This window comes from Pieris rapae, chromosome 4, assembly GCF_905147795.1.
Source record: "Pieris rapae chromosome 4, ilPieRapa1.1, whole genome shotgun sequence".
NCBI classification, from domain to species: domain Eukaryota; kingdom Metazoa; phylum Arthropoda; class Insecta; order Lepidoptera; family Pieridae; genus Pieris; species Pieris rapae.
The window spans coordinates 6,078,416-6,106,108 of record NC_059512.1 but is presented as its reverse complement, the minus strand read 5'-3'; the positions used below and the strand labels follow the sequence as shown (position 1 = coordinate 6,106,108).

Here is a 27,693-nt window from a genome sequence, read left to right as displayed (position 1 = left end):
GGAAACCGGCTTGCCCTAGACCTTAAAAGTGTGACCTAATCTGTCAGGCATAGAAGGCTGATATTTGCCTATTAGATTGACCAATTCCCCAATTGTGGTTGTAGCACCATAGATTTACTTATAGAATACTTATTTATACCTTTATCTAAATAGAAATATATAGTGATATAAATATGCTAATTTCAAATACTTATTTTTAGTATTAAGGGCCAAAATTTTTTTTTCTTCGTGTAAATTAGATAGCAATAAATATTTCTTTTTTAATGTTGCTTTTTAATATATATTTATTATATGAAATATTATTTATATGAAAAATACTGTGCCAGTATAGGTAAAATTTCTCATTCTCCACAGACCACGTGACCACTCACACGACGATTTCATAATCTATGGATTTCTAAAGTTGGACAATAGGAAGTTATAATACGTAGCGGATGTGATGTAAAACGTCATATGAATCTACTTTTACCGATATTTACATTTTAGACTTAATATTTTACTATTAATACGAATCGGTCCTTTTATTATTTTATAATTCCGATTTTTTAAAATCCGTTGGTCTGCTTTAGAGACGCTAATAGTTAATACATAGTTGCCATGACAACATGCTATGTTGATGTTGCTAAGCAACCGCTGCTGATACACAACATAAATACAAACACTGCCTTTTATTGTTCAGAAATTAAAAAATATTCGTACGATGACGCCAATGCTCTGTCATAGTCCATTGATATTTTTACGTTTTACGTCAATGGAGTTTTAGAATTTCTATACTGGGCTGTTTTATATACTATGACATTATCCGTTTCCTTATGAGACATTAAAATAAAATTAAGAGAGTGTTTATAATTAATTACTGATGGAGGCATGCGTTCGTGGATTCTCTTTTATGCCTGAAAAGCAAGAATCATGTGAGCTAAAGGTTAGTTTATTTTCTATTTTGGTCTTGGAGCGTTCGTTTCGATTTACTACGTGTCGTATTATTTAACGTCTTAAGCGCTGGGTTAGAATCACGTAAACTACGTTTTTTAGAGATGTTTGGAAACGTAAAAATGTCTCTTAATTTTAAGAAAAGTACAAAAATGTTCTCTTTATGTCGTCTTTGTATGCGTGAATTTTAAAAATATAGAATTAAAAGAGAACTATTAAAACACAGATATAAATATGCGAATGCATAAAAACATAAAAAAATCTGGTATCTTTTGTTAACGCCCATTAATAATAAGCAATGCATCTTATTTCAAATGTACGTATTTCATACTATTTGTGTTTTATTTTTATTTATTTAAATGCAAATTAAAATATATAAAAATAAATATTCAGTTTTGGGCTTTTATATTATGTACAAATATGATTGTTACAAGTGTAGCTGGATCATTTTTTTTGAATTAGTAAGAGGCATGATATTTTCAGTTGGTCGATAGCGAGGCGTTAGACCAAACATGGAAACTGAGCCGACGGGAGCGCCTGAAGCAACAGGAACAAAAGATTTGGGAGGAATTTGTGCAAGAGCAGGATGTCGTTACTAATATTTGCAAGGGTATTTTCTTTGTTTAAAACTTGTAAATGTCCAATTTGTTTCAATACCCAGCCAATATAATTAAATAAAGTTATAGTCAGTTTTAATACCTTTATATAAAAACCCGGCCAATCTTGTTACGCAAATATATTCATGACTATTCTAATGATTATACTGCGTTTACAGATGATCCTTATCAATTTATTGACCAACTGTCCGAAGAGAAAATAAAAGAACTTCTTGACATTGAATTGGAAAAGATGAAGAAGGAAAGATTGGAGGAAGAAATACAGGTTATTGTTTATTTATTAAAAGTCGAATAATGCTTCTGATGTCGTTTCGATTTTAGACAACCATTGAAAATATCAACATTAATTTATATATTTACATCATATATGCCAAACAAGAATTATAATATATTTACTCACATAATACCACAACTTATAATTATTTTTATTACATTTCTACTTAAAAACTGAGGTTCTTAAGCGCAATCGGTGGCTTCTAACAGAGGACAGTTTGTGAGCTCCACTCAGATATCACTCACTTTCAGCCTCCGGGATCTGAAATAGACAGGCATTCAGACATTTACAGGCATTATCCTAAGCGATTCCAGAAGCAGGCCGTTTGTTGTACCCTTAAAAACCGATCCTAGTAGAAAAGGCAAAGATTGATTCGATTCGTGTTCATGAATCTTGTCCCACTAAGGTTCCCGAGACTTGGCAAACGATTCCACGATACGAAGTACTTTCTTATTCTTACAATAATATCATAATAATATATGATACTTATTCAGAATTATACTAAACAATTATTTAAGTATTTTTTGACAAGTATATATATTTTAATGATTCATATTGATCAATGAGTAATTATTACGACAATATATTCCAGGCGAGAGAGGTTTCGCCAAAGAAAGATGAAGGCGCTACGCAGGAGAATGACAACCATCACGTGGTGTTCATTAATGAGTCAGATAGAGAGAATGAATCATTTCAGATATTTGATGATGAAAAAGATGTGTCAGGTATATTTATTTTTTAATTTATTTGTATCACTTCTAAAACTTTATGTTTAAAGCAGCTTGTTAAAAATAAAAAAAAACCTATGACATAACACATTTAACACACACACAATTTTAATAGAACATAATAAAAAATTCTAACTATTGCCATAAAAAAAATAAAAAAAAGTAGTAAAATTAGACTTAAATTATTTAAAAATGGAGTGGAATAAACTTTATTTACTTTTGTTTGTACTTACCATTCATAATTTGTGATCAAATTTGATGGATTGTTACGATTTGTTATTCTTACTTTTTAAGTATGAATAGTGGATGAGTAGACTCTTCAATCAGTATTAATTTGGTGTTTACTGGTCTTTATTGTCGGGAAGTAAGAAATAACTCATTTATATTAATATTGATTATTATATGTATTTCTAAATATTAACTACCGTTTTGTTTTTTCTTAATATGGCGTGTTAGCGTACAATAGTCGTATAAATTAATTAAAGAAAGTGGAAAACGATGGAATATTCTTGGTGAATATTTTGCCATGCAGATACGTTTTTGAAGTTTTAAAAAATATTGCAATACATTATAAGCTATAGAAAAACTGCTAAAATGCAGTTTTCTATTTTTGTTTGAAATTTCTGATTCGTATTTTTATAATATATGAAATGAATTACAGGTGTATCAGGTCCAGAGGACGAACTGCTAGATGACTCACTGAGTCCACCATGCACTGTGCGGGAACGACTAAGCCCGAACCCCCGATATCCGAGCCCTGATAAAGACTCCAGTAAGTACCCTTTTAATGTATCCTACTCCATTATTATAGGACCTGTTACCCGCCACAGTTACATACATTTTATGCCATGATTAAAAATAAGTCTAGTTTTAAACTGTATACGTATTTCTTTATACTTTATAGATATATATATTAGAGCATTTTCAAGTGCCATATTATGTATTAGAGCAATTTGTGGAGCAAATTGCATTGATAGTTGCGTGCCTCTATTTAAGAGACTCAAAGTGTTATCTCTTCCATGTATTTATATATTAGAAATGTCCCTGTTCGTACACAGAAATATACATATTTTTAAATCGAATGTAGTAAGTAGTAGACATGGGGAGAAATTGGGTGTGCCAAAAATAAATTTAGAATTATTTCGGAAAAACGCCTTCTGTATGGCAATTAAAATTTACAATAGATTACCGAAAGAACTTAAAGATCTTCCGACAAGAATCTTTAAAAAGCGACTTAGTGCATTACTTTTAGAAAAAACGTACTACTCAATAAACGATTATTTGTGTGAGACATGGTAATTTATACAAATTTAATTATGTATGATAATTGACTTAATTAATATGAATCTGACTAATAATGTAAAATCTAAACTAGGATAAATTTGCGCGCCACTGTGTGTGGCAGAATATGCGAACGACTGACAATTGTACCACCTTGACATTTTGTACCATATTCGTGCAATGAATAAATTATTATTATTATTATTATGTTTGAAATTCGTTGTGTGAGTAACGCTAAACATTTAATTAGGTACGAAGTCTTCGGAAAATGTGACTAGTATGATCGAGAGCAGCATCTACTGCGCAAAAGTCAAAGAGTTGCGCACGAAACTGGCAGACCAATTGGACGAGATGACGTAATAGTTTTATAGACTTGCTTTATTTACAATATTGAGTTAAGCGCCACCTAGTGTATGTAAAGATGAGAACAATTTACTTTAACCGCCTTTGGGGCTTAGTCAAGATTACTTAACAGTAGTGTATGTAGAATGTCGAAAACTAATTTTTTAATACAGTTGCTCAAAAAGTGGCATATTGCAGGGACGTATAGCGTTCGGAAAGTGGGCTATTACACACTCGTGCTTTTTCTTTGCCAACTGTCAAAACAATGTGTATTAAAAAGAAAAAACCAACCACGAAGGTTTTATTAAAAAGATTCATAGAAGTTTTTATGATATATGATTTCTAAATATTATAATAATTGGATTCAATAAGTTCGGTTAGGTTTCTTTTCATTTCATATCAATTAAAAAAATATTAAAAAGAATTTTATAATATATGCAAATACGTATTTTTAAAAAGTTTACTAATAATTGGATTCAATAAGTTAGGTTAGGTTTATTTTATTTCATATCAATAAAAAAAATATTAAAAAGAAAAAACTAACCATGAAGTTTTTACTAAAAAAAATCACAGAAGTTTTTATGATTCATGCAAATATTTTAAAAAGAAGCTACTATTTGTTTAAATATCAGATTTAATGATTGGACTCAATGAGTTAGATTTGGTTTTCTTTCAATAAAAATAGTTTACTGAAGAATTGGCTGTATGGGCCAAGTTCCCTTTGCCTACGCAGAATGGGTGAAGAAAAGAAAAAACAAGCTTTGCTCATATTCTTTGCGGTTGGCGCCATTTTCCAAAAATGTTCTTTCGAGTTGAGTTATTTGTTGCACAAAATGAGTAATTTCGACGATATTTTATTTGAATGAATACCACCCGAACTCAGTATAATTGCACAAAATGCTTTGGAGAACAATTTACCGGAAATATATAACATATCTACGTGCAATGGATTTATTCCGTAGAGAGAAGAGAAAAAAAGTAAATAGTTTAATTAAATTGTTTAATTTTTTCGCAACTGTATTAAAAATAGTCGTTCAGTACACGTGCGGAACCGTCATTGCAACTCGTCCCGACTGTCTACCCGAGCCGAGGCGCAGCCGAAGGTGAGGGTTGACAGTCGGAACTCGTTGCAATGACAGGCTTTCCGCACTTGTAATGAAATATACTATTGTATGTAAATGACAGTTCGTGTCCACATTTTTTTTTGTTAAGGCATCATGTCTAAGCCTTTGTCTGTTTTGTATTGTTGGTTTGGTTATTAGGGGGCTTAAAAAATCACTTTGCTAACTAATGTCATCCTCATTCATTCTTTTGCCGATAGTGGGTTAACCCCTGTTGATTTTATTACAACATCCTATACTGATATTTAGTAGTTCGCTTCTAAAAACTTTTATTAAATGAATATTCATGAATGATATAATCTTTAAAAAAATTGTAGTTTAGTCCTCGAGAGACAGAACATATTGAACATTGACCCGGCGGATTTACCGAAAATGATGAGACGCGCCGTTGAATTCACATCGAGGTTTAACAGAATTAACATCTACCAGCTACAGAGACAGGTATATTGTTTTCCTTAGTTACAGATCTTAGCAATAAAAACGATATTCGTTATGATTGTTCTAATACTGTAATTAAATAACGTCACGTCCTTAATAGTAATGCTGTATTAAAGGATTTATCATTACAAATTAAAAGATAAACTTTTATTAAAAGAGTATTTACCGATATGACCGCGCGTTGGATTTTGTAATATTTTTTTAAAGATTAAGGAGACATATTGTTTTAACAAAGTTTTGAAAAAGAGAGAATAGCAAGGATTTTCTAAGTAATTTATTTACGTTCTCGATAGTAACACTAGTATAGGTATTAATTTTATCTTATTAAGCAGAAGCACTGAATGAACAAACGTATGTATAAAATTGATTTTCAGCTGCAAGATATAAAAAGGAACGATTCACAAGCGATGCCGTTCGCAAAACACACGCAATTTCAATCGCAGCTGGTGAGGATTGTGTCGGTACATCAGAACGCACTGCATTCACTTCAGGTACACTAATAGTTAATAATTGGAGGTTAGAGAGAGATATATATAATGAGAAATATATAAAGAAAGAAAGGAGACAATGTATAATTTAGATGTACTTATCGTGCAAACTTTTCAATAACTGAAATTGTCTTATTAAATAATTTATTGTTGTTGTTATTAAGTGTTGATACGGAAATTTTAAAAACAAAGAAAGCTGTAACATTTGACTTTGCAAAGTACATTACAATAAGATTGCATTAGAAATCAATTTATTATAAATATATTATAATAAAATACGTTTTTTCTTTTTTTTTGTGTAAGTGATACCGCCGCCCATGGACATTCTCAATGCCAGAGAGCTCGCGAGTGCGTTGCCGGCTTTTTAAGAATTGGTACGCTCTATTCTTGAAGGACCCTAAGTCGAATTGGTTCGGAAATACTTCAGTCGGCAGCTGGTTCCACAAAGTGGTGGTGCGCAAAAACTGCCTTGAAAAACGCACAGTTGTGGAACGGTGGACGTCGAGGTGAACAGACCTCTATATGGAACTAGCTATCTACAAGTATTTACAAATCAATTCGACCTGCGGTCCATCAAGAAAAGGGCGTAGCAATTCTTTCAAGCTACTGGAAGTGTCAATTGTGGGCGGTATGACTGAACATCACATAAGCTTCCAGACCGTTTGCCACATGTGATATAAAAAATCGTGTGAAGGGCAATTAACGCACGTTAGTTCTTAAGCACAGTAACCACAATCAACGGTCACCTGAAACAATATTTCTACTAAAACTTCAGGTATTCATGAAGTCTTTTCCGCAAATGCTTTGTATCCGTGAGAGCGGTGAGGCGCTAAGGTCCCTAGCCTGTATGGTGCATGAAATCACAAACGTGTGTTCTGCTCTCGCTGCCCCGCCCGCGTTGGTCGCCGCAAATCGCCTTTATAGTGATGTATGCATAACAGATAAAATTATTTATTTGCCAAATCCAGCATTTTTACTTAGTTGAAAATAGATCGTAACATTTGCCAATATTTAGCGTGTATTAGAACAATTGTTACGCCTATGTTATGTCCGATATATACATATGTTTATTTTTATTTATTTAAAACTTTTACAATTTCAATAAATAAAATTAACAGTCGCTCGTGCGATCTGCGCTCGTCCACTCGTGTGGTAGTCCCAAAAAGGTTTTTTTCTTAAATCAGTCATAGTCAGTCCATGAAACGTTTAAATTAAAATAATAATATTAGCATTATTGTACAGGAAATCTCCAATGAAATATAAATGTTTTTTCAGGGTTTGCCGAGTGCCAATGATAAATTATTGAATGCTGTCGAAGATTACACAATTCGAATGACTGAATATTTGAATAGCACTGACAATACCGTATGTACTATTTAATTTATCATTCTCTATGTCCGTAATATAGTCTATACTGTAATAGGGTCTATACTGGGTCCACTGTTATTTTTAATATATATTAATAACATTCACGAGCTCGGTTTACATGGCCAAATCACTCTCTACGCTGATGACACCTGCTTATTTTATTTCGGTATAAATATCCAGACTATGGTTGCTCGAGCTCAGTCAGACCTAAATTCTCTATATTCTTGGTTTCAACAAAATCTGCTAACCATAAATATCTCAAAAACATCTTATGTAATATTCAGAGCAAAAAATAAAATCATTCCTATGTTTCAACCGTTAAAAGTTCAAGACGTTGAAATCACTAACAAAAAATGGGAAAAATATCTGGGTCTTAGAATAGATACATATTTAAAGTGGAACTTTCATATATCACACATAATTACCAAACTAAAATCACTTATAGGCAGATTTTGGTCAATATCAAAATGTATTCCTCAATCCGTACGTCATTTAATTTATAATTGTTTAGTCAAGCCACATTTCATATATCTAATTGAAATATGGGGTACGGCATGTAAAAACATAATTTCTAACTTACAAACACTACAAAATAAATTAATAAAATCATTATTTAGATACAATTTTTTAACACCGACTAATAAAATCTACCAAGAAACCAAAATTATGACAATTAAACAACTGTATGTATATAGCACCTGTATTTTGATAAAAAAAATTTTAAATAACTCTATCCATAGTTGCTTGTCGTTTAAAAAAATCAAACACACAACGACACGCAATACTCGTCGAGCGAGTTTGCTTATCTTACCGAAGCCGCGTACAAATTATTTGAAGAAATCTATTAGGTATGAGGGTGTGCAATTATTTAACCAATTACCATCTCAAATTCGCAATATTGGAGTGTTTGACAAATTCAAAAAGGCATTAAAGATGCATGTTAGAATGAACATAGCTGACTAAAATTGTTACGGCTAATGGCGACGTGTATCTCGCTCGTATATAATATATACATATTAATATTAAGTTTCTCATGTAAATAAAATATTTCTGTTTTTGTAATGAGAAATAAAGTTCTTTAAACATTAATATAACTGTAATGACCACGAAATTCCAGGAATCATTATATATTATACAATTTAAAATTTACTTACACGAACAAATAAAACAACGTTAAACGTTGTCATAAAAATTCCATTATTGAACAGTAGTTCCATTAAAATTAATAAATATTATACTTTATTGTACATTATAGTCAAAAAATATTAATATAAACCCGATAACAACTAAGTTAACAATAGTCGCATTAAGACCTACTAACGCAATACTTGCTTTTACCAGAGCATGTCATATTCTCGCCGTTCCAAGAGGTCGAGGCGAGGAAGAAAATCAATTGGATCGTGTTCCAAGTCTGGAAAATCATGTGAGTTTCTATTAACACACTAATACTGTGTCATTTATTCCGCTTCACTCACCCTAAACATTCATGAAATAAAAAACTTCAAAAATGAAGTAATAATTTTGACCAGGATGTATGTATGTGATGTTGTAGAATTTGTACACGCGACGCCTAAATTCTATGGCGACAATCAGTGCTATGTTATTTTTTTTTTCGTGGGGTCATGCGTCATACCCTCCCGCGGCACGGTAGCCTGGTGGTGAAGGGTTATGTGGGACTCGCCACTGTGCATACCCATTAAAACTCCACGGCGCCACCAACAATCGCCCGAGGCAGGACACGGTAGCTTAGACTTGGTCCACATGCTATGACGTTATACCCTGACATGCGCTAACAAAGGTTTCGGCCGCTATAGATAAATAATAATTTCTCGCCCTTAGCCTGGGACCTTCGGGTCAGTCAGTGTTTTGACTGTAAAGTCGAGGATCCTTCTTTTACGTTGAAAGCACTGTTAACCATCGTTTCCCCATAGATTTGATTATGAGGATATATAGAATTTTATTTCACAAGTTTCTCGGAAAGTCAAAGTCGTATTGATACAGTTTATGTTTCATGAACGCTTTAATGGTTTTTCAGATGAAGGAACACATATAATATTTTCCTATGTAATCGTTCATTTTTCTTTTAAGTTGGTAGGTTTTTTTATATTTTTTTGGTTATACAATGAAAAAATGTTCAAACGTAACTATATTATGTACTTTTTATTTTATTAAAACTATTGCAGTGCGTCTTTCTCGTGTTGTTTTATAACTTACATTTGTCACAGTTGGAGATACGGAGGCGCAACTGTCCATGTACTCGTTGGACACTCTGCGACACCCTTCTACCATTAAAGCGTCCAGCTCGAAGCTCAACTCGGGGTAAGTATGAGGGGGTTAGAATACACTTTCGAAGATTTATCGCTTAATTTTAAAATTTTACATAATTCTGGCAAGTATAATGAAACAACCGTCGTTATGTTTTTTAACTCTAAACTCCAATCCGTCTTTCTGAATCTAATAGTTTTGACTCTCAATAAATAATTAAAAAACCTATAATTGTTAATTGTTTTGAAACATTTATATGATGATATAATCATTAAATACATTTTGTATTTTGACCTGTAACTATAGTTATGTATTATTGTATTTTTATTTAGACATAATTTTAAATTTAACCGACGTTACGCGTGCTTTACTGCGTGCGTGGTCACGGTGACTGAAGACAAAGGTGTTAAATGTCAAAAAGTATCACAGCTGTAGAAAATGTTGTATTATCTGTATTTATTTCCCCGGAGTTGGTATCGACTAAAAGATGTAGGGTTTCTGCAGAAATTGCTCACGGTGTCCCCCATTTTCGCGGATTGTTTGTGTTGAGATTATATGAATTACATTGATCTCTACCATTTTAGTGGTACATCAAAGAAGTGTGGAAGTCTGAGCGCACGCAGTAAAGGATCCATGGAAAAGGCTGTTCACGTGCCGCGACGAAAACGGAGTCCTAGGTAACTGCCACAGTCTAGATCTGTTTGCATGAACTGACAATAAACTCAATTTCTGTTAAAGCTATAACTTAAGTGTCACAAATATGATATACCCTTAAAGCAAGTTGTTATTATGACGTTGCGTCATAAATAAGAAATTTTTAGAATCTAATATAACATTCTGTTTTGTTTTGCCATTTAGTGATGTACAAGTTTTGATTACCATGTATTTAAAGAATTGTATGTTCACGTTCAAAGATCGCGACGACCGCTAATGCGTGACCCTCAAGCCGGAACACCCAAACCGAAGCGAAAAATTGACAAAGATCTGGATGTTCCAACTCTCGTTGAAACAGTGGCACCAGTGAGTATATTAATATGTTTTAAAATAAAATAGTTAAATTTGTTACAGTTTTCAACTGCGATAGGCAATAGGTAGGTATACTATATTTTCATAATTTATTATAGAATTGCAAATGTATATTTAAACTTAATTGTTGCCAGTGCGCCTCAAGTCACATAAGTCGTGATCCCAGTCCAACCTTAAAGGATCTTACCAAAGGTAAAGAATCTCCAAGGTCACCGAAAAAAGTGGCCAAAAGGCTTAAGAAAGAAAAGACTCCCAGAAGAAGCTCGAAGTCACCTAAGAGAAGCATTACAAAATCAACCGGGAAACAGTCTATTATTTTAGACAAACAATTAGACTGTAAAGAAACACCTGATGCAACTAAGGTGCCGATGTTGATACAATTACAAGAAACTGAGACTCCAAAAAAAGAAGTAGAAACACCGAAAAATGAAATAGAGATGATTAAAAAAGATACAGCCACACTTACAAAAGTTAATGAATCTCAGAGAAGGGGCTTGACAACGACTAAAAAGGAAACTCCTAGGAAAATTCCCACACCTCGTAGTGATCTTACTGTAACTAAGAATCAAGTCACACCTAGAAAAGAAATCAATCGGCGGAATACACCTCGATTAGTAAATGTGACCCAGGAAGAACCGATACCACCCGAGAAACTTAGAACATGTCGCACACCCAGAATTATGAACATGGGCGGCGGAGAGAAAGAGTTGGAAGAAGAGATAAAAGATTCATCAAAAAACGATGAAATTAAAGACACACCGAGGAAAGAAGGATGTAAAGGTACACCGAGAAAAGGAGAAAACAGAGATACACCTAGAAATGAAGAAATGAAAGATACACCGAGGAAAGAAGATAGAAGTGACAGAGAGAGAAGGGTAAGTTATTTTATTTTTATTGTATTGCAGGCTACGTTGTATCTGTAATTTGATTTAGTTAAAGTAATTTTGCGTTTAAAAATCATATTCATTTGTGTCCAAATAGTTTTATACATATATACACATGAGCGAAACGAATACTACGGTAAAAGAGTAATTTAAAGCAAGTTAACTGCGACAATAATCTTTCATATAAAGGCGTATCATGTATGATATTCAAATAAAATAATCCTTTAAGTAAAAAACGTGGTTTATTGAATAACAAATGTCGAAAAGCGTTCACAAACTAAGCGTCTAACGCAGTATTTGTATGATGAAAGCCCACAAAATCATCACAGTGAATTAATGATATTTAATAAATATATTTACAATGTCTTTGCATATATTACCAATATTTGCATATATTCAAAATCTGAACGAGAGAGCACGTTTTTTTAATATAAAAATAGATTTCTGTCATTTTACTTCACACCAAGGTAGATAGGAATTTTAAACTAATTTAACAGTTTTGTATTTTAAAATACACTTTAAAATAGCTAGATCGGGCAGTTCGTATTGAGTTGCGTGCATTATATAATATATTACTGTGTATGACTACGTAAATAATTGTAGGTACATGTATCGTTATATCTTGATACATGATTCTTACTTAGTAAAAATGGTAATAGTAGAATTTAAGATTATAATAAAGCACTGTGTCTTATAATCGTGCAGTATTGCTCTTGAATATATAAACATCTATATTGTAAATGACAGAATAAATATTATATTGTGATTTAGGCGCACTTCCCGCAGAGTGGCTTGTTGTCCATGACGGAGAATGTCGAGTCGGTCACTGGGTTTCTGCATTTCTGTAAATGAGATATTATTTTGTAATTTATGATTCTTATATTAGAGTGCTATGTTATTTTGTGGTTGTTCACAAGGTGCGTTTTGTCCAAGTCTTATTTCTTTTTGTTACAAAAAACGGAATGTATAGTAGTTGGTGGAATCATACGTTGCACGTAAAGCAGTCGCGGTGCCATTTAGCGTCGAGCGCGACAATTGCCTTGTCAACGATGGGCTGGGTGCACCCTGCGCACCGGGCCGCGAACTTGTCCGCGTAGCACGAAGAGCAGTATGCGCGCCCGGCCTGAGAATGATAAATTATAATAAAAAAAAATGAAAGTATGTCATAACCTTTCACACCTACAATGTACTCATAGTACTTAGATTTGACATGTTAATTTAAATTCCACACTCGTTCACACATTAAGTAATTTATAGTAAATACCTGTTCCATAAAACCTCCTCCACCCAACTCCTTTCTGCAGCCACCGCAGACAAAGTGGTGTGCGTGCCAGGATACGCCTAGTGCTTGAATCACGCGCTGTAAATACCAAAAACACAATCAATCAGTTTCGGTCCTCGATAATTTATATTATTATTGTTGACTTGTTTTCTATGAAATAGGTTCAATGTATGTACTGCTAGTTACAGCGTAATGCTCAACCCTGAACTCCAATAAGTATGTCGCTCATACGTTGTTTATAATCACTGGTAATGCGTTAAACTTTGGTTTTATACTTAACAAAATAATTGCTATAAATGTACTACATTTGATTGATGACAAGGTCATTGAGATGTGACATAATATGATCAAGTAGTAGTTAATACGAATGTTGTGAACATAAATAGCTTAGCCATTGTTTTCCCGCCATGACATCATCGCTCTGGGGACGGCCGAGAAAAATTGCGTTCTTTATTTCCTTGATTTTGATTCGTATACTAATCAGAACGATTATTTATTGGTTACAAGTAGTTTATTGGCTATTCGAACATTTGTACAAAAAATCACTTATATTTGCGGATAAGTCAAATCAAATATGTACAAAAAGTCTATACAAGACACGCGTCGATGAGCCATATATGGAGCAAGTGTGAATCATCGCCATTGGATAACCCACGGTGTTGTTCCAAAATAATTTTGACAAAATAACGAGTCGTGGGAGTTGTATGTCATTATTTTTATGTCTTTTGATTTTTCCGTTTTTCATAACTGTCTGATGGATTGTTTACTAAATATGGTTAATGATATAGGGAATATTGTTGAGCCATTATGTGATGTCACTTTTATTGCTGAAAGAGGCAGGCTCTCTTGACTTTGATGTTTTTTCACTCCATTATTTCCTTAGTGATGCAAACGAACAGATGTGCCGTCTCCTTGAACGTGTACTTGTTGCAATATATTCCTCAGATATGTTACATATTTTGTTGGCTATCGTAATAGTTTAATTATATGAATTTTTTTTTTAATATATAAGTTAAATATATACAGTTATGTATATTTTTCTTAGAGACGCTCAGTAACAAGCATACGTGGCATATTTTACTGTATTAATTTATTGTATATATAAAATGTTTAATTAAGGAATACCTTCCAATTATTATTTTAATTACGTCAAGTATTTTGTATTTTATTAAAATGCCGTAACTGGTATAATTGACCAGCGATTCCGAGCTCTGAATCATAACTTAATATTCCGTAAAGACTGTTAGCGTAGGTTGATACAAGTGTGAGTTATAATCGCTGCGTCAAGTGTATTGGGAGATAGGTGATGTGGTGACTCACGTCAGTGATAGGATCCCCGCATGCGTGGCAGCGTGGGCTGTGGTGGCGGGTGTAGCAAGGGACGCAGCGGACACCGCCATCGTGTTGGTGGAACTTGGCACCTTCGATGGGTTGCCGGCAGGACCCGCACGTGAAGTGCTCAGGGTGCCACTTCTTGTTCAAGGCCGTTACTATCTGTAATCAATGTGACCTTCTCATTAAAATTAGAAGGTAAAAAACATCCTATACATTATTTTTATATTAAATACTAGCTGAACTGGCAAACGTCGTTTTGCCATGTATATCATTTATGGTTATTGTGCCTCACTCGACATAGATAGGTATAGTGTGTCGCGGACTTTTTTGTAGATATTTATAAGATCTACAATTACTTGGAACATTTTATGGTTCTATCTTTAATAGTTTAGGCAGAGTACGCAAAATAAGTAACTTTTTTGGTTGATTTTCTACACCTTGTATCTGAAAAACCCTAATATCTTACGGAACCCTATTTTTGTTCAAAATAAAATATAGCCTATAATTATAACTCGTGGATAATGTAGCTTTCGAATGGTGAAAGAACTTTTAAAATCGGCCCAGTAGTTTATGAGCCTATTCATTACAATCAAACAAACAAAGTTTTCCTCTTTATAATATTAGTGTAGATAAAAATAATTTATAGGATGTGATGAAATCGTCCATGAAATCTCCATGAAATCGTGATATAAAGGGCTATACTTACGTACATTTTCTAAATAATAATAATTAGAAAATGTATTATTATATTTTCGGTTTATTATAACATCATGACATCATATTTATTTGAGGAAAGTAATATGATAATTGTGTTCTTGGTATTTGTAGCTTATCACGAATAATGTCACCGGCTTTTCATACACAGGTCAACACAGGTTTGCTATATTATTAGTAAGATCACGCTGACGTAGGAAAAACAATTATCGCCTTCTTCATTAAAACGTTGAATGTTTGCATCCTGCATTGGTTGGTGCAGGCAAACATGACATTCATAAAAAAATATAATTAAATTAATAAAAACAAGGACAAGAGATTGAATTGAAAGTTCAATAGTTTTCTCAACTCTAAGTGGGAATTAAGACATCTATTTGTCAAAATATTCTTGTGGTTTGGAGATTAATTCATGCTAATACTTGTCTATTATATCTTGAATCTTAGCTTAACACCTTTATCTAAAGTAGGTAATGATTCTATTATAAGGTTTTTGGCAATATTTTCGATTTCGTTAGTATTTAATTGACTTTTTTTCTCAAGTTAATATTTTCCATATGACCTTTACGATAAATAAATTGATCGGTAATCTTAAGTACCTATAATATTTTGACTTGTTGCGACAACCGTATAGATATATGATAAATACAATTATCCCTTGATAAGTTCCATAGTCATTCCTATAACTGATATGATATGAAGAAATATTTTTGTTCTTATCTACTTTTTATTGACCACCATATACCAGTCGAAGGTCCTCAAAAATCCGGTCCGCGTCCGGATATATTACAATTCATATATTTCTTATTTAAACTGTTTGCTTGAGTGCTTCACAATATTAGTTGTATTAAAGTAAAATAAAATTTGTAATTGACCATAAATAAATAATGTATGAAAGCCTAAATTTTGAATTATCATATTGTGATAAAATCCTTTGCGGACGCTACATCTAGTCAAATAATAACAATTCCCAAAGCTTTTTTAAATATTAATCTTTTTTTGGTTTTAAGAGCGTATATTTATTTGAAAGGTACGTACTCTGCCTTGAATAGCTCCATTGCAGCTGTTGCAGATGACAGGTGCTGGGTCTTTAGTTGCCTGTAAAAAGAGTATTTTAATGCCTTAGATTTATATACAATCACATTTTATATGGTTCCACATTAAGTGGCGACCGTAAGGTCGACAACGTTATAAAGAAACGTCATAAGGACAAAATTAACTCGTAAAGGCTATCGAAATGTTTATCAATAAAAAAACATCTTTATTGTAAAATGCCCTTAATAACAAAATTAAGTAAGTCTCCATGGAAATCGTGATATCAAAGTACCTTTTATCTTACTTTAGTTTGTTTACTACTCGAACTACAATATAAAAATTGAACATAATTAAATGAAAAGGAGGGCAACTGGCAGCCTTATCGCTTTCGAGCGATTTCTTCCAGGCAACCACTATGAGTACAGAAATAAAAATGTATTAAATTACATAAGGTAGGCAAGACGTGTAAAAATACATATTACATATATAATAAGAAGAAAAAAACAACAGGAACAAAATAATAAATTAAACTGATTCAGGATTAATTAAAAAAATAAAAGTAAAAAGTGCACATGAATCATGATAATCTAATTCAAGATCGGTCTCACGTCAGTTAGTAGTTAGTACGCAAGTAAGGGATATGACGTGGACAGGTAATGTTTATATATCGGAAATTTAAAAGAAGATAGAGAAGGAGCTCGATCGAATAGTGACGGGAAGTGAATTCCATAGCCTAACTGCAGAAACCTTAAGGAGGAGTTTTGAGATGGGATGGGGAACTGACCGAAACTTCAATCAGTAAGATAGTTAGTTATTTACAAAAATTCTCTAATATTATATATGTATTTAGATTTATATTATTTATATAAGACGTACCGTATTTAGATAAGACGGCGTTTGAGTAGCTTTTCAGCCGTCGCGGTCCGTGATATTTGTTTGTATTTGTTGTTAAGAAAGTTTATTTTCTATTTAGTATTGCAAAAGCAATATGTAATATGGTCTTCAGATTTAAGTGATCTAATGGCTGACATGAAAATAAATGAAATAAGTGTATTAAGAGCTGGGCCCTTGTCTGAGGATTAATCGCCACTCAGTGCTAGTTGTGGCGAGATAACGTGATAAGCTAATTTCTTACTCGCGTGGACTCTGTTTAAAACCGATCAGTTACTTTACAAGAAAATGTGCAACAATACCACTTTTGGCATATCACGGCCACAGTAAATGCCAATATTGTGATAGTGAAACCCAAAGTGTAGTTTCGTAGCTTGATGCAATAAATTCCAAAAATATCCTTTGACACTCGTAGCAATCACGAGAATAATAAATTAAAATAAAACTGTCAAACAGTGAACGAAGTTATAGGCGTAGTAAAATAATGTTCAATAACTGTTAATGAGTGTTGCAACAATGTTTCATATATTAAATCATTTGACCACTGTCCATAATGAAGTTATTATTTTGAGTCGTCATTAAATTTCCTAGTAATGTCACCTAGGCGGGCGGGCGGCTTACTGTATTTTACTATCTGCATGGTCTTTCACACATTAAAAAAATATAGGTAATTTTTGGATTATACCGTGTTTGTTCACATGGTTCATGTTTTTTTATAAAAAATCTTCAATATCTAGCACACGTTTACTGATAAGGCTATGAAGACACTTGTAAGACATGTTTAATTCTTGCTTTTATTCTTAAAAATAAATAAAAAATTATTTCCTATATTTATTTAAAGTCGATACATTATGTAAGTCATCAAATAAACAACAAATGCGCAACACATTCATTGTTGTACGGGCTACTAATGTCTTTATCATGGAAAACACCTTGTCTCGGCTCATTAACAACGAGAAACACATTTGCATTCGATGCATCGGACTTTGTTTACTATTATATACATGCACTTACTATTTATATTTTTAATACTTATACGTGCGTTATAGAAAAATTTATGATTTAAGAAATTTTATAAGGTAGAAGTTAGATTTTCTCATTTATTTTTACCAAAATTTCTTCAATTTGTACTAGTTTCGACAGTTTTTGAGTTTGGATTAAAGTTGTAATCGTAAATTGATATTTTTCTGCTTTAATGATCAGTTAAACTAAAAACATACTAATTTGTTATCTTATCTAGGATCCTGTAAGAAAATGCTATTCATTTACCATAACGTTATATTTATATGATTTCCAATAACAAAACAGTCATCGATAAAAATATTATTGTCATCTATCCTTATCATAATTTTATCGTATTCATTATTTTTCGGGAATATTCCAAAATATCAAGAGACTAATTACTTTCAATATGAAGTTAAGTATGTAAAAGCTAAAAGTACGAGTAAAACGAATTCGTTTAGAATTAGAAATTTAATGCTTCTATAGGCTAAAGGTAATCTTTAATGTAACGTTAGATTATAAAAATAACAATACGAACTTATATTACCGTTAAAATAATTTATGAAGTATTGTTGATAATATAACTAAAGCTTAGTAGAAGACTTTATAAATTTTCTTTAAAATAAATAAAGGTAACAATTTTTCTGAACAAAACCATATTTTAGTTTAGTTATTTTTTCAATATTCTCTTTGTTATCATAATTCGTTTAAAATATAGTTTAGGTAATTAAACAATTAGACGTAATGGAATATAATATACAGTTAAACCAGAGATGGCAAACCAATTATAGGTATTAAATCAATACCGCAATTACGAATTATTATATATATAATTAAAATTAATTAAGTTAAAATTAATTAAGTTATAATTAATTTAGTTATAATATATAAACATTGTTGTTAGTCTACTTGGTTAAATCTCTCTTGCTGACAACGATTACTGAAATCCACTCGAAACGGTGGAAATAAATAATGTGATAAATTATCGCTTATATATGTTAGGTTGGGTAAAGTTGTATTTAAAGCCCTTAATTTATATGAAAATACCTAAAAATATAATATACCGATGCTGCATGATAGTGCAAACGGATCGCCGACCTTCCCAAAGTCCCCGTTAGCAGAAATAGGCGCCGCGTGGGAAGGTATTGTGATCATTCCAGTTTATAACGTTTCTAATATACTGTTCAAATATTTCTGGACACTCAATCCAATTTTTACAGATTGTTTTCTTTACGTATGTTTACAAAATCTTAAGTATCGTGCACTGGTTTCATGTGATCCAGTAAGGGTCATACCATATTAGAAAAATTAATCAAAATGTTATGATAACGGTAATTATAGAGAAGTCTACTAAAGAAAATATCTCAGGAGTCATGTCATGCACTAGAATTTACTGGTAAGTAAGATATGAGATATAAAAATAAAAATATAAAAGATAAAATCGTAACGTCGAAAATTTGTAATAAAATCAAAATCATAAGTAGCTAGGGGATTGCTCTTGTTATGTAGCACCTGTTTAGCGAGTATCGGTGGGCACATGAATCCGTGACTAACAACAAGTAGTACCGTGTGGAAGCGATGAGGTGTCGCCATCCAGCCGAACTGCCGTCCAAATACATTTCTTTCGCATTCTAAGAGATTTATCGCTCGTGGGCGGATAGTTCATGGCGACATTTAAATTTAATTTTTCAATGTGTTAAATTCAAAAAATATTTTGCATACAACATAATTAATGCTTCATTAGTTGTCACGCAATAAAAAAAATGGAAGTACCTTGCAACTAGACTTTTTCCATAACTATTGTGTAATGTGTATGTGGTAATGTTTTACAGGATGGTTTGTGATATGTATTAATATAGGTTTAACACACACTTCAAATCGACAGAAACGCTTGGCCTACAGCCAACGATGTCATATCGGTTATTTTACTTCATAAATTATTATATGTATTTTTTTATTGTGCATAGAATTTGTTATTGAAGTAATACTTCTTTTGGCGCGATGGAGAAAAATGATGAGAGTGAATTTCTACGATGCGCGCGCACACCAACACCTAAATTTGACATCGTGAAGTTAGGTCTTGGTGGCATGGAAATCGATAACTATGTTCAAGTTCTATATTCTAGTATTTTTATATTTAGAACACGTGTTTCGTAACAGTACAATTAAACAGTGTGAATAAATAAATATCATATACGACGGTGATAGTATTTATTAATAATTTATTTAAATAAAATCTTATTGATTAATTTTAATACATATTTATCGTTAATCACCACGGCATTTTAGTGATTTTTTTCCATTAGAATCCAAGACAACAACTTATCTGCTCATAGTCAGAAGACTGATTGCACGATGCGGTCTTGAAAAAAAAAAAAAGAATCCAAGAATTATAACTTCTAATGGGTGTACATAGTAGTACACACTCTTTTTTTGTATAACATAGCTGCACGGCAGGAAAATTACAGTTTTAATTATCAGAGTTTTAGACATCTGAAAAATATTTCATCACAAAAGTTTATTTGTATTGTTTAACTCCAATTAAAAATTTCCAAATAAAAGATTGTTTGAAATGTATGAAGTTGATAAAACGATATATTCGACGTTCAAAGCGTGCAATAAAAGATAAAGATAGCGCATGAGGACTAGGCTAGATAATATATTTCAAAACGATTTTCTACTGGATGCCGCTGTTATTGTAGCGATACGTTGAAAATCTCGAAATACACTCTCGAATCATGTTTCTTTCCATTAATATCGCTGTTAATTTACCTGATATTAATGATGTGTCTGAATGTAGAATGTACATGTATACGTCACTTTGATAGTACAAAATTTACTAGATAGTAGCAACGATCTTGTTTTCGTAGGAGACTCTTATAGAGTTCTTCTCCTACACTAGCAAAACATTCGTTGGAGTACCTATTCCTGGCTTCATAATTCTTGAAACTATTCATGGGAAATGTCCTAAGACTTTACTGTACCTTTTGGGTAAATAATCTTTTTTATTTGCTTTAATTTAATACAGATAATACCAGAAGTATCTTAAAATACATTAATTTCTTGTTAAATAAATAGTTCAGGCTGTGTTGCCTAGCCCAAAATTTGAATTTCGAAAACCTTTTTTTGAATGGATTTCCGACAAAATAAACAATTGAACAAACGAATACAAGCAATTAAAACTTGGTTATTTCCAATCGACGGATGGTTAGCGATGATTGAGTGTCCTCCCAGATACTATTTATAGCTGTCGGTTGTAGCTTTGTCCTCCTGATGTCATCACAACAACACGTGACAAATGGAAAACAAACTCAAAACTATATTGACAAGAAATGCTAAACAACCATAACTTGGAGATAATGAGTAAGGCAACCGACGGTAATTTCGGTACAAGCGATCTCGTCCAGCCATTCTAATTACGAATGAATAAAAAAAATTAATTGCACAAGAGTGACTTTAGAACTTTCAATACTGCATTGTACCTATATTTTACACGTTAAATGACTATTTCGTTTTATAAAATTAGCGTCTTAACGTAAAAACAGTGATAATTATTTAGTGGGATAATGGATCAGAAAAGGAAAACGTAGGACTGGCAGAACTAGGTTTATGTTTAGCCTATTGTTGTAGTCCCAATGAGTTTGTAAGGCCTTAGTGGGATAATTTTTTCTGCACACAGAATACCTATTATAGACAAATTATCTTACGCCTTAAAATAATGAGAAAAGGATGTAAACGTATCATTTGCTAGTTTAGATTTTCGATATCGATTTAAAGAGAGTTTTTTTTAACACTTGATTCATAACTCATAACTGATAAGAATTTCATTATTGAAGCTCATATTTTAAATTAAATCTTTTTAATGATTAAATTAAATACAAAATTTTATTTTTTTAATAAAAATATTCAGAGTAATAAAATTAGAGTGTCTATATCACCTACGTCTTGTCTGTTTATAATACTTGCACGCTCTATTTTTATAGTAGCCAAGAATTCATACGTTTTAAATATTACGTTTATATAGAATATATATAGTTTTATGAGTTAATTTACCTTCTGAAAGAAAAACATCTTCATTCTCATGTTGATTTTTTGGATAGATGCGGAAATTGTTGTAATATCTTACTTAATTATTTAAATATTTTGTGATAACCTTACTAATAGACAATTTGAGGGTATGTATGTATGACAAATGGATGGGATATATATTTTTTTACTTTTCTCGTTTAAATAATAATTTTATTATTTACTTTTTATTATTACGATATTATAATTCAAGAAACTCGCCAGGAATAAATTCTTGTCCTCTCAGTGTGACTAGAATTGTTTTATACCAATTAAAGTAAAACTTACCATCTTTACGGAAAATCTGTGTAGTTGAACACAATACTTGACACGATCGACTTGCACAAGCCCACAGTAATAACTGAGCTCTTAGCGCGCTTCTAGTGATGTCTACATTGTTTGTTATCGAGGGATGATACGTCACGATTGTCGATAATCACCCGATTAGTCGAATGTCACGTGTGGTGATAGAGTTTTGCGAATTTGGTAAAGTTTCTATACTTTTAATAAGTAATTTACCTAAACACAACAATTCTCATTTTACTGACTCTATGTTGCACTTTGTAATTGTAGTAGTAATCCTAGAGCTTTTAAAAGAAATAAACGTACATTGTTTTGAGTATCAGTCTCCAACTTCCTATAATAAAATCGTTAGATTATAAAAAGACTGTTCCTTGTTGATTGATTGTTATCACTTAGTATTTTATAACAATACTTTAACACGCAAATTGTTCAAAGTGCCATAAAAATTATACATTTTAATTAAATTATACAATCTGAAAATATTGTGAAACCCGCAAGGCATTTCATATTTCCCTAAGCTTTTATCGAACGAGTAGGGTCAGGAGCGCAGCACTAGATCCGGCGCGAAAATGTTATCTCAGATGACGTAATGGTTGCATTTACCGAATTGCACAAATTGGTACGGGAAACGACTTTGAAAAGGCTTTTAATTATTATGGACATTCGCTTGTTAACGTAAATGTATAATTAGGTCATATTTTAGGAGTTTATATTGAGACCTTATATTGTTTACATTCTTAAAGAAATCAGTTTGTAAAAGTTTTTTTTTTAAATTTATATGTTAAAAATGTGGATTTGTATTTTCAGTCATCAACAGTTGGCGGCTGCGAGGTGATGACGCTTCTGCGACAGCTCTGCGGTGGGGATTCAACCGGGTGAGCTATTAATTATAAGCTAATTAATAAGTGATTATTATCTGTAATACCATCGCCATGCAACTAGTAGTTTAAGCGTGCGCCTAAACTCTGTGGCCGTCCAAATCCCGCCGATGAAATTATCTTACTTACTTAATATGTGCGTATTTCTTGCTTATTTATACAAACATTTTGTCGAAAATGAAATTGATCTTTGTATCATAATTAAATTGAGAAAACACCTAATTTAATATATTCATTTGAATTTAGGTTGTTCTCCTTCCTTTAATTTATTGAATTAACCAATTTTATCAATGAGATATATTAATATTATTCACAAGCATACAAATTAATATTTGTCTTAAATCGCTACTCTGTATATTTATCATTAATCTGATTCAAATTTCCCACACATAATTACTACATATATGGGCAAGTGAGTGTGTTAAATGTACTACCTCTTTATCTAATTTAATACAATAGAAGAGGACACTGAGTATAAACCACTTTATGAACTGTCACACCCACAGATAAACAAAAATGGCAAGGTGTGACTAATTATTATGAGTAAGAATTGATTTTGTTAAATCGTCTAAAACGTTATACTTACTCTGCACTCGGCACTAATGTGCGATTATTTCCCAAAAAACTAGTATTAGGTATAATTGAACTTGTACTTACGATCTATTTGAGCTACGAGTTCAAGATATTTTTTACATTTTCACATATCTTATGTACCGACTCAGAAGTCTGAAAGTTATTGATGTCGCAATATCAGCAGGTACCATAGTCACGTCTTCCCATTGTTCCGTAAATGAATCGACCTCAAGATCTTGGTGCGCAGGAGTCATCACGCGCAGTTAGGTCACTGATAACCATCTAGCCTTAGGTCGCAATCACCAGACTTTTCACTGCAATACCATCTTTAACGTATTCAAGTGCTTTAACTATAAAATATTTAGCTTAGGGCACGAGAAAATAATTTAAGTAATTAGTTTTAAGGAGACTTCTATTTGTCATTGTTAATTGGAAATAATGTTAATTAATGTACAATTAATATAATTGTTTGTGTGTAGTACAAGGTCAAAGATAGACTTCATAAATTTCCGAAGATAACGTAGGTACTTTAAATGTACTGAATTGTAGGTTCAATATGATTTAAAATGTCAGGGATAAATCTGGGAGCATTGTTACTATGTACATCATAATTATTATTATCATATATTGGCAAAGTTAACGCTGAGAGTAAATGTCAATTTATTCACTTTTTTTTTAATATTGACGTTCATAAGTGTGTAATTTACATTTCAAATGAACGCACTAAGCTTTGTAATATTAAAGTTTTTAGTGGTTGCCTGGAAGAAATCGCTCGAAAACGATAAGGCCAGTTGCCCACCTTTTCATTAAATTATGTTAAATTTTCATATTGTAATGTAACGAAGAGTTAATAAAAAATAAAGTTATTGTTTATTCAATATAGCTTCTGTAGGCTTTTACAAAACGTGGTCCTTTTTCCGTCTATTTTAATTTAAAAGTTTGGCCACTCTACTACTCGTCTGTACCAGGTCGTTCCATCCCCTCGATAGACCCCATGACATCACAAGGTCACACTTCCGCACTGTCGCGGCCATGACTTTGCTCAGTTCAAGGTCACAGTGTGCTGGGCTGTACTGTATACATGATGTTTTGTTATATCCTACAGAATAATTATGTTCAACCTAATTTATTCTTAATACTATATATCCTACCTTTATTCTTATTTTATTATACAATTTCATGCAAGAATCATTGCATTTATTAGATTAGTTTTGAGATACTAAAATGGAATATGAGTCATTAATAATTTAACTGATTTTAATTACATATTTACATGCTAGTTTGATATTGCTGTCTGTGTGGAGTTTTCTAACTCATCATAATATGACACTTTCAAAGCAAATAAAGGATTTATTTATTTATTATAATGTATATAAAATAAGTTGTACTATTCATTTTTCCACAAAATATTATTACAAGAAATAAGAATGTCACGTTTTTTACTTGGATTATTAGTCGGTGTAAAAATAGTGCTAATAAAGTAATAGAGCTATGCAATGTGGTCCGCATTGAGCTGACCTCGGTGATGTCACAGCTAGTTATCCGCTTTATTTTATGATCTGTTTCATTCTAAATACGTATGTACCGAATTACTGCTTTATGGGCTAAACTGCTATCTATTGACTATTATCTAAGGAGACATGGGCCAATGACAAGCGCCTCAAAATCAGGTTACTATTGTTAAAGTGTGAATTTGTGAAATTTACCTAAGTCCAGTCATTATATACATTTAGAAAAGAAAATGAACCGAGAAAGCCAAATTTTGGATATTACGTGGGGGGCGGCTAGAAAAGCTTAAGTTCAAATTGTCGACCAAAATAACCTTGTGCAATTTCCGCCATCTTGAAAAAAAGTGTTAAATTCAGTTTTTTCATCATAGCTTGTTTTCCCGTTGAGATACGAACATTTTTGACTAATCCGACGTAATGACTGGACTACCTTTTAAATGAAGAAGTGAAGTTAATGCATATATACTTATCTTAAGAAATGAACAATGAAGTTTTTAAAAAAATAGAATTTGACTTCCAAAAACATGAACTAAATGTAATTTCAATGGTCAATGTTGCAATTTTATTTTAAAGCCTGATAATTCCTGCGCAAACAGAACACTCCTATGTCTTAATTAATATTATAAAAATTATAATATTGTTTGACCTAGGATAAGTGTAAAAGTCATGGTCTCGTCTGGACACTCCCTAAGGAGATTGCCACCCTCTGTTATTTATTGCCATATTAATGTTCTTTAACATGGCTTTTCACTACTATATTAATATTAACGACACCAACATCACAGTATTAGTGATATTTGAAATTACGCGACTTTTAGTTCGAAGCGAACAAGCTAATTGAAAAGAACATCACATTTTTTAAAATTATTTTAAGATTCAATTGCATTCACAATCAGTTCAGGAATAAATTAATATTTATACTGACTATAGACTTACCGTAATATTGTTGGGTTGTGTCACCTTGCAGAAGATATCCGTATTTTAATTTGGACCTTATTGGTTAGGTTAGGTTAAGGTTGTTATTTTAAAACTAAATTAAAATAACCTATTTATTTTAAAGCTCATGTTGACGAAGTTAAAATTTAAATTTCATTTGTAACCATTCTGTTTAAATCTTGATAGACAAATATTTTCAGAACGCGAATCGATCGTGTATCGGGCGCAAAGAATGGACAGCTTATTTGTATGAGCAGTGGTAGCCCTCGGCAACCCAGCACACCGCAGCTTTTGAGGGTGTGTATTTTGTTACGCATATTTTTCTAGTATTTTAATTACGAAGGAAAACACTGTAAGTATAAGATCTTCATTAGGTTAGGTTTTAGCTGCCTTGAATGTACTATTAAAAATTTCGAATTCGAAAAAGATACCATGATGACTTATTTAGTATTGCTTTGTTTATATTTCTTTAAGTGATCCAAGATTTAACTTCAGATACTGGAAGAGACGATTAAGAAAAAGCCACCTCGTACAACAGGCGGGGCTTCTTCGGAAGCGGCGCTGGCGACGCGATCGTTAGAGAGATGCCGTATGGCGCTTTGCGTGGACGAGAACACGGCCGAGCGCCTCTTCAGCTATCGGACGGCTTTCCTGCAACATATGCTTGCTAGTCCTCTATACGCTAACAGTGCCGTTGGAAAACCCTGGGAAGTTATTGGCAAGTAGGTAACAAGTTGCATACCTCACAACTCATAACACATACAAAGTGCTCTTGATAAAAATACATTAAATAGTTCTTAAAATATCTCTGTCTATTGCTTAACTAGGTATATGAGTCTTATTTTGGTTTAAGTGATGAAAATCTAAACAATTATACTAATATGTTCATGATTAAAAAATTAAAGATTTCTAATTAAGAAGAAGACAATTAATTCTAATTAAATAAGAAGGCTAGGGTAATATATAATGTAGGTTAATTGTAGATGATTTTAAGCATTTCCACTGATAACAAAAGATGTTAATGATCGCACCTAATTTTTTTAATCTTTCCTAATAGACAATCTGAGCTGAGCAATAGCTCAATTGCTGAGCAATTTAATCTCTGAGCTAATAAATATATTAGCTCAGAGATTAAATGTCCTATATTCTCAATTCTGATGGCGTGCGTTTAAGTCGGACAATTCCAATCAAAGTATTTTATTATTATCATTTTTCAACAGTTAACTAAGTTATAATTGTAGGGTGTCTGAACGTATCCTGGATGAGTTGCTCGTCTCGTGTGCGACGGAAATGGAGCTGCAACCGCTCGTAAAAGAAATATACAGGAACGAGACATCTTAGACTTGTTATAGTTGTTTTATATGTTTTGGTATGAGTTTTAATAAAATGTATTTTATACAAAAGACTTTTTA

General features: G+C 32.2%; 2 protein-coding genes across 2 annotated transcripts; one reads left to right on the top strand and one right to left on the bottom strand.

Moving 5' to 3' along the window:
* The first annotated feature begins 690 nt into the window (after positions 1 to 690).
* LOC110999780 lies at positions 691 to 27,673 on the top strand. The gene is made up of 19 exons (XM_022269005.2): positions 691 to 922; positions 1,414 to 1,540; positions 1,706 to 1,812; positions 2,414 to 2,546; positions 3,211 to 3,321; positions 4,081 to 4,186; positions 5,611 to 5,734; positions 6,106 to 6,222; positions 6,995 to 7,147; positions 7,495 to 7,584; positions 8,929 to 9,010; positions 9,813 to 9,906; positions 10,437 to 10,529; positions 10,767 to 10,872; positions 11,013 to 11,753; positions 23,194 to 23,261; positions 26,482 to 26,578; positions 26,777 to 27,003; positions 27,523 to 27,673. The coding sequence occupies exons 1-19, from the start codon at positions 860 to 862 to the stop codon at positions 27,620 to 27,622; spliced, it is 2,739 nt and encodes a 912-aa protein (XP_022124697.2). The 5' UTR covers positions 691 to 859; the 3' UTR covers positions 27,623 to 27,673.
* LOC110999781 (transforming growth factor beta-1-induced transcript 1 protein) lies at positions 11,986 to 22,505 on the bottom strand. The gene is made up of 6 exons (XM_022269007.2): positions 22,372 to 22,505; positions 16,129 to 16,188; positions 14,365 to 14,538; positions 13,027 to 13,122; positions 12,751 to 12,885; positions 11,986 to 12,604 (listed from the first exon to the last, which is right to left on the bottom strand). Exons 1-6 carry the CDS (start codon positions 22,372 to 22,374, stop codon positions 12,530 to 12,532), a joined length of 543 nt encoding a protein of 180 aa, XP_022124699.1. The 5' UTR covers positions 22,375 to 22,505; the 3' UTR covers positions 11,986 to 12,529.
* Positions 27,674 to 27,693: the final 20 nt, after the last annotated feature.